Below are 14,261 nucleotides of genomic sequence, written 5' to 3'. Positions count from 1 at the left end.
ATTGGGTAGGACATGCTGTCCTTTGAAGCAAGTGTTAGGCGGTAGTGCTGCAGTGCTCATGCATGCTGTTGAATTAATCACTGCAGAATTCTCGGCTTCAACCTGTAGAGGTAAAATAAAACTGCCTCTGAGAGGCACTGGCAAGTGTAGGAAAAATGATGACTACAAAACACTGAGAAAGGGAGTGAGAGAGAGAGAGTCTAAGAATGGCTTTGTCAGAATTGTCTTAATGGTTTTCTTTAGGCCTTCTTAAATATTTGAGTCTTATTTGTGTTTCCTCTTTCAACACAAAAATGACAAATAAAACACAAGAGGTGGTTTGTCTCAGTGGTGTAAGTTGAGGACTTTGTTACTGAGTTCTAGTTGTGTTGCTTTTGTTTAGGGGTCTTTTTTGCCCCCCTAACTCCTGAGGTCTGAAATCACTTACAGTGACCACAGTTCTTTTTGTATGTGTCGTGGAATTCGTTTTTTCTTCCAGTTGTATTGTGATATAATTGACACCAGCAATGTATAAGTTTAAGATGTGCAGCATAATGATTTGACTTACATATATCATGAAATGATTATCACAGTAAGTTTAGTGAACATCTGTAATCTCATATGATACAAAATTAAAGAAAAAGAAAAAAATTTTTCCTTGTGATGAGAACTCCTAGAATTTACTCTTAATGACTTTCTAATATATAACATACAGCAGTGTTAATTATATTTATCATTTGTACATTATACCTCTAGTACTTATTTATCTTACAACTGGGAGCTTGTACCTTTTGAATGCCTTCACAGTTCTTTTGTGAGATTGAAAAAATGTCCTTAAGATGCTGTTAATGTACAGACTGAAACACAGCAGACACAGCATACGGACCCAACGAAGATAGTGCCTTGCAACGTGATAGAGACGAATGCTGTCAGGTTTTGGAGCCAGATAATTCTTGGTTTGAATTTCAGCTTTGCCACTTATCCTGTAACTTTGGGCAAGTTGCTTTGCTGTTTTGGACAATGCTTTTCTCATGTAAAAAGAATGTGTTAATTAATACCTTTGTAAGATTACCATGAGGTTTAAATGAGTATTACAGACAGAGTGCTTATTAGCACATAGTAAGCAGGCTCTGAATAGGTATTAACTTTATTAGTGTATATCCAAATCTGCTGTCCTGAATTTGGCAAACTGATTGGTATCATCTCTGAAAGTAAGTGAAATAATGGGATGGAGTCTTTTCCAGTGTTTTGGAGGGAAAAGATATCTTATAAACTAAAGCTGTTACATTGCTGTTTGTCATGATCTTCAGGGTCTTCAGGTTGATTACAAGGAAGATGCTGAGAAGGAGATACCTACTTCTGCCTTCTCATCCAGTACCCGCATATCCTGCCCACTTTGTGACCAAGGCTTCCCACCCACAAAGATTGAGCGACATGCCATGTACTGCAACGGGCTGATGGGTCAAGATACAGGTAAAGCCAGACTTTGACTGCCTGATGGTTTTGTAATCCTATTCAGTACAGTGCAACAGACAGCTCTTCTTCAAAGTTAAAGTTGTTGGGTTTTTTAGTCTACCTGATTCTCTAGTGCTTTTCATGGTCTTTATTACTTTTGGTGGGTATGCTGTTTTGTTGTACATAACCTCAGGAGAAGGGGAAGGGAAAAATCTTTCATCTTTTTGTGTTTCAAACTTACTCTTTGCTTTAGGCAGGCCAGAGATCAATGTGATGCCAAGGACCTTGCGTCTCAACTTACATATTCAGATATGGAAACTCCTATGGAACTTGAGGAACTAAGTTCTAGAGTTGCCCATTTTTCATTCAAAATAAGTCTGTTATTTGTGTGTGTGTGAAAATTCTACCTAAAGACGGTTAACAGGTGAAAAATATCCCTAATTTCCATTCATATCCTACATGTCTCTGCTGTATCACCCTGGAGCTATTGGTTATCTCTCAGAGAGTGCACCAAAGGCTTTGGTTTTGGTGGAGTGTGAGATACTGGCCAAGAGAATCTGCTTGTTTATCACAGCCCTTGAAATACCATCCCTGATCTTGCCTTTCTGTCTATGACTTTAAACTCTAAATATAAAATAACCAGCACAACTCACTGTGGTCTTACATGCTGGACGTGATCATACGTTAGATGTTTGGAAGTGTGACAGCCTTTTTCTCAGTGCTACTTGGTTCCCATAATTTAGAGATATTTAATCCGAAATTGTATAATTGTGAGGAAGGTTTCCAAGAAAGAAAGACACGTGTTATTTAATTTTTCTGAAGTAACATTCTTCTTACTAATTAAATAAGTACCTAAACTTATAATTTAAGTACATTTGTTGATTTTTCTGATTCTAAAGTATTACATGTTCCTTATAGTAAGAATAATAATAATGGCTTACATTTACTGAATACTTAAAATGAGTCAGGCACTATTTACATAAATCTGACCATGCCACATATGTATAATTTTTCAAGTCACCTTTTTTTATTCAGTAGTAAGTTTAGATCTTTCTATTTGTAGATATATTTTTTTACATACTTGAGATCTGACTGTATGTAAAATTCTGTTTTGCTTTTTCTACTTAGAGCATGAAAATTTCCCTCATATCACTAAAAGTTATGTGTAAAAATATTTTAATGCCTATATCATTCTGTAATCGAAATTGCCTTCATTTACTTAATGGTTGTGTGTTTATTTTAGAATGCTTCAAGTTGCCATGTTATACTTAGATGACACTGAGCTTTTTATGCCTAAAATGGTTGCTGTATTTTAGGGTTATTTTCTGAGGATATATTTAGTTTGGGTGGTAGTTTAAAAACATAGGCCTGGAGTCCATTCAGTCTGAGATTGAGGTCTGCCTCTGCCACCTGTGTTAGTTTCCAGTCTTCCCTTTATGCATCTGTCACACAGTAGTACCTTATTTGGTTTTTGCAAGGTTAAATGAGATATTTTAAGTAAAGTGCTTAGTGCAGTGCCTAGCACGTAGTAAGTACTTAACATTCAGCTGCTGTTATCATTCCCAGTAGTGGAATTACTAGGTCAAAGATTTTTGTCATCATTTTTAAGGGTTTTTATGAACAGCATTGTAGTCTTTCAAATATAATGCAAGTTGAAGACCTAAATCTGGTCAACTCCTTTAACAGAAGAGCACTGTAGGACTAGGATTCTAAATACAGTTTTACTTTGACATAGCTCTTCAGTTTGATTTTTAGTGAAGAATTCCAGTAACTGAAAAAATTCTGGGGCTGGGCATTAGGTAACCAATGAAAGGAGAGACTATTCTGTCTATCTCACCAAACGTGCATACCCAGCTGATAGTAGTTACTTAGCACTGAGGTCCAAAAATAAGTGAGTTTGAGAAGCTGAATCCCCTTGACTTCCTGGACCTCCTTCCAGTAAGAATTAAAAGAGAAGGAGAAGTATAGAGTAGCCCCTGTTGAATCTCCTAGGCTGAACTCTGTGCCTCAACTGGAAGCTTTGGTATTCACTTCTGTCAGACGTCTTCTAGCTGTATGATGTTTGCTCTTAAGTTTGTTCTTCCTTACTGGGGTGTGATGGGGCAACTCACAGCCCCACATAACTTGATTCAGGCTTGTTTCTGAGTTTTCTCAAACCACATGCAGACTTATATCATCAGAACTGGGTTGTTCTTATTCTTGTTGAGAAGCTGACACCATCAAGTGGGCAAAGTAAACTGAAACTTGCACTGCTGTCCATTCAGGAAGAGCCTTTCAAGTTCTCTTAATTCATTGGGCCAAGGGTCAGTGATCCTGTCTAATGCTGCTCAGTTGGATTTACACTCTGGGTCTTGAGGATTCCTTCAGACATTATAGACGTGTGTTTTCTGGTATTTTGGAAGCCCTTATTTTTTGGCACTGTCTTGTAGCTCTGATCCAAGTGTCTCAGACCTGCATCCAAAGATGTCTGCTGAATCTGGAATGACAGTCACACTTTCTTTTATAAGGAAATTTGTTTTTTAAATTAGTTTGGAAGTATGAGAAAGATAAGTCTAGAATACTGCAAACTTCTTTTCAACACCAACTTGTCTACCTAGAAACAAATTTGATTCCTTTCTGCCACCTATTGCCTACCCACTTAACTTTAATTCATCCAAATACTAATGGGACACTTTTTTTTAATGGTGCTGGACCTTGTGTGGGTTACTAAAGAAGTTTAAGACAAGGTTTCTGCCATTAAGAAGCTTGCAGTCTCATTGGGGAGATAAGCATTAACCTAAGAAATTAATTGCAGGATGACACAAAGTGAATGGTTGTGTACCCAAATGAATGTCCCTGACCACTTAAGTGTAATAGGAAAAAGGAGAGCTGCAGTGGGCAGGGATAATGTCCCCAGAGAGGGCACACTTAGCCTAGGCTGGATAGGTTTGGATAAACCCAAGGAAAGTAGGGGGCCCTTTATCCTTCTATGGATTGGATAAGATAGGAAGCAAGGGAAACAGCCGCTAAACAACAGCCTCCTCTGTTTTTGTGGGGGAGGGCAGGTAATTGGGTTTATTTATTTTATTAATAGAGGTCCTGGGGATTGAACCCAGGACCTCATGCATGCTAGGCAGCACTCTACCACCGAGCTGTGCCCTCCCCCCTTAATCTTCTTAGTAGTGTTAGCTTGCTAATCTAAATGGCCCTTTCTGGTGACATTTTAGCCCTGTGAGAGAATTTGGAAGAGGGAGTCCTCTCTGGAGCTGTCCCACTCCCTGCTTACTCCTCTGCTTTCCTGGGAAAAGAGCTTGGAGCTCTAGGTGGAGTGCGGAAGTAGTCAGAGGAATTCTGTGAAGCACCTACTAGTGTGGCTGGCATATAGCAGGTCTTCAGTAAATCTGCAGTATTTGGTTTCTTCACCAGCTTCTCTGCCCCATCTTCCTTACCAGAGACAGCAGTGATTGTTCTGGTTCCTCTCAGCTTTATGACTGAAGACAGAAGGCAGTCCTCAGCCTAATTTTTTAATCTTTGGTGAAAGGAAGCCTCTCCTACAATGGAGGGGAAAGAGTTACTTATATAACCCAGGCTGGGAGACCATTAGCCCAATGCCTAAGGGGATGGAATTCTGAGAGAAGTCTTCCCTCCTAAAGCTACGTGTCTAGCTTTCCCCTCCTTCCTGTTTTTCCCTGAATCTGATCCTAGACATGCTTGGTTTGGCTGTGTAAAAGAAAGACTAATTAGAGTCATTTACATGAAGTGTCTACCATTTATGCCTAGTTACTGTGCAGCACAATAACAATTATGCATATCATTAAATATGTGTCTTATTAACTTTGCCATAAGTTTTATTTGATTATAATACTACACTCTGGTTAAGTTGGCTCAGTCTGTTCAGTTTGTTGCTCAGTGACATGATTATCTATTCACAGGTATGGAAAAATTAGAGGGAGTATACTTTAAAGGCATTGTTTGAAGGGAGAGGTTTACTAAATCTAGACTGTGACAAAAGCAGGTTGCCTTTGCATTTGCTTTCCGGAACATGTCTTTGAGACCATTTTTATTTAAACACCTAGGAAGAATGAAGATCTTCATTTACTCATCCAGTAAGTATTTATTAAATGCCTACTCTATTGCCAGGTACAGTGAACAGAATATACAAAGTCCATGTTCTCAGGAAGCTTATATTCCAGTAGTGGGATAGTACAATAAACAACTAAACATATAATATGTCAAATGTTGATAAGTATTTTAGAAAACAAAAAGAAATCAGAGGAAGCAGGGAATAGGGAGTACTGAGGTCAGGAGGTGGCAATTTAAAATACGTGGTATGAAAGGTCTCATTGAGAAGGTGACATGTGAGCAGAGACCTAAAGGAAGTGAGGGAATAAGCTGAGAGAACTTCAAGTGGAGAAGAAAGAGTGTTAATAGGCAGAGGAACAGTCAATGCAAAGACCCTGAGGTGTGAACAGGCTTGGTGTGTATGGGGAATGACAAGGAAGCCATTGTGGCTGGTGTAGAGTAAGTGAAGGAGAGATTAACAATGAGACCAGAGAAGTAACAGGGGAGGGGGACAGGTGGACTGATTACCTGGGGCTGGCTCTTAGGCCATAGTGAGACTTTAGCTTTTAAAGGAGGAAACATTGGAGGGATTTGAGCATAAAGAATGAATTAATATTTGGGTAAAGGATCACTGTGGCTGCTGTGTGAATTGATTGTTGGGTTGGGAGACAAGGGTGGAAGCTGGGAAATGCCTTCAGCTTTCGTACCTCTGCTGTCATCTACTTCTCACTAACTTTTTCTTAGCACTTTGACTCTCATGCCTTTTCGTGCCTTCCATCTTTCCCTTAGCTCTACCTGGCTGGCGGCTCATCCTTCATGTATTAGCACACAGAAATACAGACCTCAGAAATACTACACACGCAAGAATATTCAACAATAACCACAGCTGCCATTTACTGAAAATCTAAAACAATCTAGACACAGTGCTAGGCACTTTATAAATTCTCATGATAATCCTAATTATGTCAGTCAACACTTTATTTTTGGTAATATGATAGAGTGGGAGAAACATGGGCTTTGGAACTAAGTAGATCTGAACTTAACTTTCAGCCTAATGCTTGTCAGCTGTAATATTTGACAGTAATATTTGACAAATTATCTTACTCTCTGAGGATCAGGTGCCTCATTTGCAAAATTAGTCTGACATAATTAGGATTATCATGAGAATTTATAAAGTGCCTAGCACTGTGTCTAGATTGTTTTAGATTTTCAGTAAATGGCAGCTGTGGTTATTGTTGAATATTCTTGCGTGTGTAGTCTTTCTGAGGTCTGTATTTCTGTGTGCTAATACATGAAGGATGAGCCACCAGCCAGGTAGAGCTAAGGGAAAGATGGAAGGCACGAAAAGGCATGAGAGTCAAAGTGCTAAGAAAAAGTTAGTGAGAAGTAGATCATAGCAGAGGTACGAAAGCTGAAGGCATTAACTGTATACACTTTGGGCCTAGATACAGGGGTGTGGATTCTGCCAGGAGTGGATTTTCTCTCCATGGATGTTTCCTGAAAAAATAATGGTGGGTAAGTGGGTGGGTGGAGGTAAGAGTTCTTGATAGAGATTTGCCTGAGAGCTGTCAGAGAAGGACTGAGACCTAGAAAAATAGGCTTGACTTGGGTGAGTCAGCCAAAAATCCCAAGACCTGAACATCTCTAAGTGAAACGTTTCTTAAATTAGACAGAGTTGACTTTTTTCCTGTTTCATGTATCTGTTTTTGCCTACCTGAATATAATTTATACCCCATTCAGTCTTCTCACTTGTATTAATGTGGCTTTTGTGTGGTACCCAGGAGGATTAGATTGAGTATATCACTACTGACACCTAACTACTGAGGTGTTAACAATTGGCAAAGTAGCATAGGCTTAGTAGAAATAACATGGATTATGGCCACAGACTGACCTGTGGGGAGATACACAAATCCAAACAAAGTGAGATTACAGTGCAGTTGGGTAGATAAGACATACACGTGAATAACTGTAATACAAGTCAGAACTACTAAGGGGCATAAAGAAAATCCTGTGGTGTTTCAGAGGAAATGTGATTAGAGATTTAGAGGGAATGGCACTAATGTAAAAGAACAGTCGGCAAAAATCACATAAATAGAAAAACATGAGGGGTATACAAGAAACAGCATGAGATTCAGTGTGGTTATAGTATGGGCGTTAATGAAAGTAAATAGTAGGCAGTTGGAGAATGACAAACATAATGAGTTATATGGGTTAATATAGGGCAAAGTTTTTTTCAGCCTGTGAAAGAATTGCTTATGTGTTTACCCCAGTGTAGTATATAGGACTGTTTGGAGTGCAAGTGTCAAAATATAATTCAAGTACTCTTAAGCAAAAAAGAGAAGTTAGTTGGCACAAAAATTGGGAAGCCTGGGATACGCTTCAGGCAGAGCCAGATCTTGGAGCTCAGATGATGTCTCTCTCCATCTTTTGAGTCTACTTGTCTCTATTCAACAGATGTGCTTTTTTTAAGGGGCAAGCAAAATGTCTGCCAGTAGCCATAGATTTTTAGCCTTTAATGGAAAGAAGGAATTCTTTCTCCTGAGACCATAAGTTAGTCTAGTGAAAGATTCTGATTGGTTTTATTCGTGTCCACCCCTGCTTTAGCCAAGCGGGTGGATACATATCATTTATTAATACAGAACAAGTAATGGAAAACCCTATTTAGTATCTGTAAGAAAATTCTGTCAATCACAATAAAAGAGAACACCGTTAATAATGGGTTTAACATGTAGGGTTCTTTTTCTCACGTAACAAAAGCTTTTCTCTTTTGGCTCTACAGTTCTTGACTTGTAGCTTCTTTACTTATGGTTTCAAGATGGCTGTTATATCTCTAGACCTCAAATCTGTGTTCCAGGCAGGCAGGAGAAAGGCTTAAAGGGGATGACTGCAGATTGTGACTACTGTAATCTAATAACTCATTCCTGTAATCTCATGGAATTGAATTTATTCCAAATTGTGGTAGAATTAGGTCAGTTATAAATTTAGCATTTGTTCATGTCCTTTATGTGTGTTTATATGTCATTATGTGTATAAGGTTATATTGTCTCTGAAGTCATTGATTAATTTGCTTTGTACAATAATTCAACTTAAAAATTTTCATGTCCTGCTACTAGTGAAGTATTGTGTTAGGTTCTAGGGGTACTCACAAGGTGATAAGGCAGTGATACAGAGCTGAATGGGACCTCACATTTATATTAAGGGAATTTACAGTCCAGCAAGGCAAACAGACTTGGGCATGACTAAGGATGATTCGGATCAGTTTGAAGTGCTAAAATAGAGAGGCAGTAAGCACTCACAGAGGTAGAAGGGATTTTTTTCCTTGTTGTTTATGTTTTTATTTGTTTTAGATATTTTACTCTTAATTTGATTGAGTACAGGATTATTTCTGATTGGTGAGAAAAAGGACAGATCCTTAAGTGTTCCTCTAGTATCAGGTATGGGTTTTTTACCCTTTTCCCCCCTCTGTTGAAGACATGCATCTAAAATAGCAACAAGACTTGTATAAATTGTCTGAATCTCTCATTTTTCCTTTAAACTGGATTACAAAAAGTGGTATTGCTGGATTATATGTATACAGTTTTAAGATTGCTTTCTGAAAAAGTTATACTCATTTAAAATTTCACTAGTAGCATATGAAAGTGTTCCTTTCATCATACCATTACAAATACTGACGAATATATATTTTTAAATCATGGCATATTTGATAGATAATCGGTAACTTTTCATTATATTTTATATTTCTTTGATTAGTAAAGTTGAATTTTTTTCTTTTTTTTTAAAAAAAATCCAGTTTGTATTTCTTCTTTGAAGAATTGCTTCATTTCTGAACTTGCCCAAGTATCTCTTGGGTTCTTTGTTTTTTTCGTATCAGTTCGTATAAATTCTTTATAAATGATTTGCCCTTTGCTTCAAAGGTGCTTTCCAGTTTTTTTCTACCCATCCATGAGTTCTCACCAAGTTTCCAAATGTATGTAGCCTGGCATGGCAACCTCCTTGTTGTGTTTAAACACTGTCAAAGCTTTTATTTCTTAAAGCAGAAGCAGTGCTGATCCTGCAGAAGGATCTAATCAGTGTGAAAAGAAGTGGCGCTGATATGGGGAAATGAGTACTGGAATCCACGCAGAATTGGAGAGGGGAGGAGGAAGGGTGGGCAGCACGGAGAAAGGGTAAAGAATTCATTGCTGTTGATAATGGGAGGAGGAAGCTAAGAGGTAGGAGGAGGTGGTTGCCTGACACAGTAGTCAGCAGGAGCTAGATGCCCAAAGTGAAATATCTAAAGTAGGTTCTTCTTTAATAGGCTTGACCCCAAAACTGTTTGGTGTTTCTGTAGAGGCCACCATCGTATTTTGAGTGCCTACTGACAAAGAAGTACATCATAACTCTTAGCCGCTGTGGATGAACTTAGACCAAGTACCTCCACTCCAGACTTGTTATGTCCTACTGCATGTAACTCTCTCTCCTTGTATTAATAATGTGGCAGAATTATATGGTCCTCTCCCCTCCCCTCTACCTCCCATCATCTCAGTTGTCTTCTGATAATTTTTGTTCAACCTTTCTGTGGAACATTTAATTATATCAACTCCACTATGATGCATTAGTAAGGCCACTGTATGATGTGGCATGTGAAATGGCAGTCTGACTGCAATCCATGTCTTCTTAAGTTCTCAGTGTCTTCACTCTTCTTATTTTGTTCCTCTTGACCTTGACTTTGTCTTTGTTTCAGTTACCCCTACTCATTGTGCCTTGCCGCTAAAGGGCCAGGCCTCGGGATTTCTTATAGCGGTTTTTTCCCTACTATATGTGCTTATTCCTTCCTTGAAAAATAAAATAGCTCTTATTAACACCTGAGTTAATACCCATAGCATTATGTGTTGAAGGAATATTAACAGCTAAAAACCACTTTAGAGAAGTTCTCTCACCTCATGATCTAGTCACACGTTTTAATTCAGGCATCTAGAGCATTTTAAGAAAGAAGAAAGTTCAACGAATTAATGTTAGATCAGTCATTTTCATTATAACTATTACAGAGCCACAGCCAGGACTATAATTATCTTAGAGGATAAGTGTTATTGTTATCTCCATTTTACCCATGAGGAATCTGGTATCTGAGACGTTTAGTACTTGTCCAACATCAGATAGTTAATAAGCAGCAGAGCCAGGGCCCAAGCCCAAGTCTGCCTGACTCCAGAGCTAGCATTTTTCATTGCTGTATTTTATCTCCTTTCCCATGTGTAGAGGTGGGGACGAACACAAGGGAAAGTATGAGGAGACCATAGAAGCCTCAGTCAGTTTTAGGAAGGCAGAGTATTAGAATCTTTCACCCCTGAATGTGTACATGAAGTCTGATCTCATCAGAATTGATCTTGTCAGATTTTCAATTACCTAAGAGAAACAGTTTGATCGATCCAGACTGTTTCCTGGTGAACAGAGTTGATGTGACATAAGTCATCTGTGTGAAAACATGTGTGAAGTCAAAATATCAGATGAACTATCAGAATTACTTCTGGTGGTAGCTGTGGAGATCTTTAACATGTTCTGTTCTGGACTATAATTTCTGGAAACTTCTAGTTTTATTTGAGGCTTGATTAGATTCAGCTTAGATTTTTTTTTTTTACAAGAATACTTCATGGGTGGTATTATATGCTTCATATTACATCAGACTGTGAGACACATACTGTCTGGTTATCTTTCTTTTGTGATGTTAAGATTGATAAGTGGGATCAGCCTAATCCATCCATTTAGAGAGCCCAACTTTCAGCTAATGGTCATTGATGATGATTGCTCAGATCTGTTATTTCATTGAGGGTGTCTCTTGATATTTAAACAATTTTTAAATTATAAAAGTGGTATATACTCATTGAAACAAAATTGTTAACAGAAAAATAATAATCCCCAAATAATCACCCCCAGATCCAGTTTCCCCCCAGAATGACGGTTAATATTTTAGTTTATTTCCTTTCAGTCTTAATTTTGAATCCCTGCATAGTATTTCATCCTGTATTTGAACACTGGGTTGTTTAACTTTTTTCGTTGTTAAAATAATGCTTTGATAAAATATCTTTGTCTTATAATCGTGTCTAAATTCAGGTGATTTCCTCAGAGTAGATTCCCAAAATTTAATTCATGGGTCAGAAAATATTAATTATTTAAAAATTCTAGACATAAAATTTCAAACTGCTTAAATAAAAATTCTAGCTTTTAAAGAAAAAGATTGTGCTATAAATATTATACACAAGAACTAGTAAGAACTAGACAAGTGACTGTTTCCTTAAGACCTCTAAATTATTCATTACTTCATAGATTGAGGAGTTTTGTACATAAAAATATAATGGTTGTAGGCCCTTTATTTCTGTATCCTAAGTAAGGATTGTTAATTTAAAGATTTTTCTCAGTATTGATTCTTTGCTTTAAGTCTCAAGGTGGTGGAGGCACTGCCAAGAATATTTTTATATGAGTACTTTTGTCTTTGTCTGGAAAAGTGTTGAGGAAGCCATGCTGTCACTTCAGATGCAGGGGTTAACTACAGCAGCACTGAATACTAAGGTCAGGAGCTCAACATGCAAGTGTACCTTCTTGAGAAAGCAAACTTACCTCTGTAAACTTGAAAGGAAATTACTACAACTTGAGTAGGGTAGGGACAGGGGGCTTCTGTGGCTTCTCTACGACAAAGAGGGCAGTTTGGTATTATGGTGCTGGCTTTGGAGTCTGACAGATTTGGAATCATATCTTATTCCAGGTATTTACAGGATTGAGGACTCTGAGCCTTTATTTGTTCATCTGTAAATTGGACCCAGTGATGCCTGCCTTTTTAGGGTTGTTTATACTTAGGAAGTATCAGCATAATCTATTAGGATTTTTTAGTTAGAAGCTATCACTAGTAGAATAACATTATCAAGTCTTGTACCTGAGAGAACAAGAATTTATTTATTGAATAGAATGAGGCAGAGAGGATCTTTTTATTTCAAGAGTTATTTCAAATCAAGCTCTAGAGACATTTTCATCATAAAAATATTCTTTTTTGTTGTTCTTAAAGCCAAGAAAACACTCCACCAAACTTGTGAATAAGAAATTACCTTGCCAAATTGATTCATTAAATATATATATTTTTAAACTTTTATTAAGTAATAGTCATTTTACAATGTTATGTCAAATTCTAGTGTAGAGCACAATTTTTCAGTTATATATGAACATATATATATTCAGTCACATTTTCTTTTTTCACTATGAGCTACCACAAGATCTTGTTTATATTTCCCTGTGCTATACAGTATAATCTTGTTTATCTATTCTGCATTTTAAAATCCCAGTCTGTCCCTTCCCACCCACCGCCCCCGTGGCAACCACAAGTTTGTATTCTATGTCTGTGAGTCTGTTTCTGTTTTGTATTTATGTTTTGTTTTGTTTTTGGATTCCTCATATGAGTGATCTCATATGGTATTTTTCTTTCTCTTTCTGGCTTACTTCACTTAGAATGACATTCTCCAGGAACATCCATGTTGCTGCTAATGGCGGTATATTGTCAGTTTTTAGGGCTGAGTAGTATTCCATTGTATAAATATACCATGTCTTCTTTACTCAGTCATCTGTTGATGGACATTTAAGCTGTTTCCATGTCTTGGCTATTGTAAATAGTGCTGCTATGAACATTGGGGTGCAGGTGTCATTTTGAAGTAGGGTCCCTTCTGGATATATGCCCAGGAGCGGGATTCCTGGGTCATATGGTAAGTCTATTCCTAGTCTTTTGAGGAGTCTCCATACTGTTTTCCACAATGGCTTTCCTTGCTTCCCTCTCCCACTCTTAATGATTTAGATGTCTTCTTTTACAATTTTGTGTTTATTCTTTTTGTAATTCATGGCAGTTATCTCCTTTCCAGTTATGAGTTTCTCATTTTTGTAGCATCCTTCTTTTCTATTTATAGTAGACCTGTCAATATTTCTTTTAGCATGGGTTTAGCGTTGCTAAACTCTTTTAGTTTTTGCTTGCCTGTGAAGTTCTTTATCTCTCCTTCTATTCTAAAGGATAGCCTTGCTGGATAGAGTATCCTAGGCTGCATCTTTTTTTCATTCAGGACTTTGAATATATCTTGCCACTCCCTTCTGGCCTGTAGTGTTTGTGTAGAGAAATCAGTTGAGAGCCTTATGGGGGTTCCCTTGTAACTCACTCTTTGTTTTTCTCTTGCTGCCTTTAGGATCATTTCTTTATCCTTGGCTCTGGCCATCTTGATTATAATATGTCTTGGTGTGGGTCTGTTTGGGTTCTTCCTGTTTGGGACCCTCTGAGCCTCCTGTACTTGGATATCTGATTTCTTTAGGTTTGGGAAGTTTTCAGTCATGATTTCTTCAAAGACCTTTTCAGTTCCCTTTGTTCTTTCTTCCCCTTCTGGAACCCCTATTATGTGTAGATTGGCACGCTTTATATTATCTCATAGGTCCCATATTGTTTTCATTGTTTTTTATTTGTTTTTTTTTTTTTTTTTTTCATCTGTTCTGGTTGGGTGCTTTCTGTTGTCCTGTCTTCTAGGTCACTTACTTGTTCCTCTGCATTATCTAGCCTGCTTTGTACAGCCTTTAGATCAGATCTCATGTCAGCAAATGAGTTTACTAATTCTACTTGGTTCTTCTTTATAGCTTCTATTTCATTTTTGACATTTTATATCTCTAAACCCTATTTCTTTTAGTTCCTTCAGTACTTTGCTCACTCCTTTTTTGAAATCTTGATCTAGTAGGCCATCAATGTCTATTTCTTTGATCGTGCTTTCAGGGGATTTCTCTTGATCTTTTAATTG

General features: G+C 37.6%; 1 protein-coding gene across 4 annotated transcripts in view; it reads left to right on the top strand.

Moving 5' to 3' along the window:
- The window catches only part of UIMC1 (ubiquitin interaction motif containing 1), a 94,328-nt gene that overhangs the window by 63,468 nt on the left and 16,599 nt on the right, over window positions 1–14,261 (top strand). For all 4 annotated transcript variants that reach the window (XM_064480125.1, XM_031437854.2, XM_064480124.1 and 1 more), the window contains one exon: window positions 1,290–1,452. In XM_064480125.1, coding sequence (XP_064336195.1) covers window positions 1,290–1,452 — 163 coding nt within the window. The remainder of the gene's footprint in view (window positions 1–1,289; window positions 1,453–14,261) is intronic.

This window comes from Camelus dromedarius, chromosome 27 (genome assembly GCF_036321535.1).
Source record: "Camelus dromedarius isolate mCamDro1 chromosome 27, mCamDro1.pat, whole genome shotgun sequence".
NCBI classification, from domain to species: domain Eukaryota; kingdom Metazoa; phylum Chordata; class Mammalia; order Artiodactyla; family Camelidae; genus Camelus; species Camelus dromedarius.
This window is presented reverse-complemented; position numbering and strand designations above follow the sequence as displayed.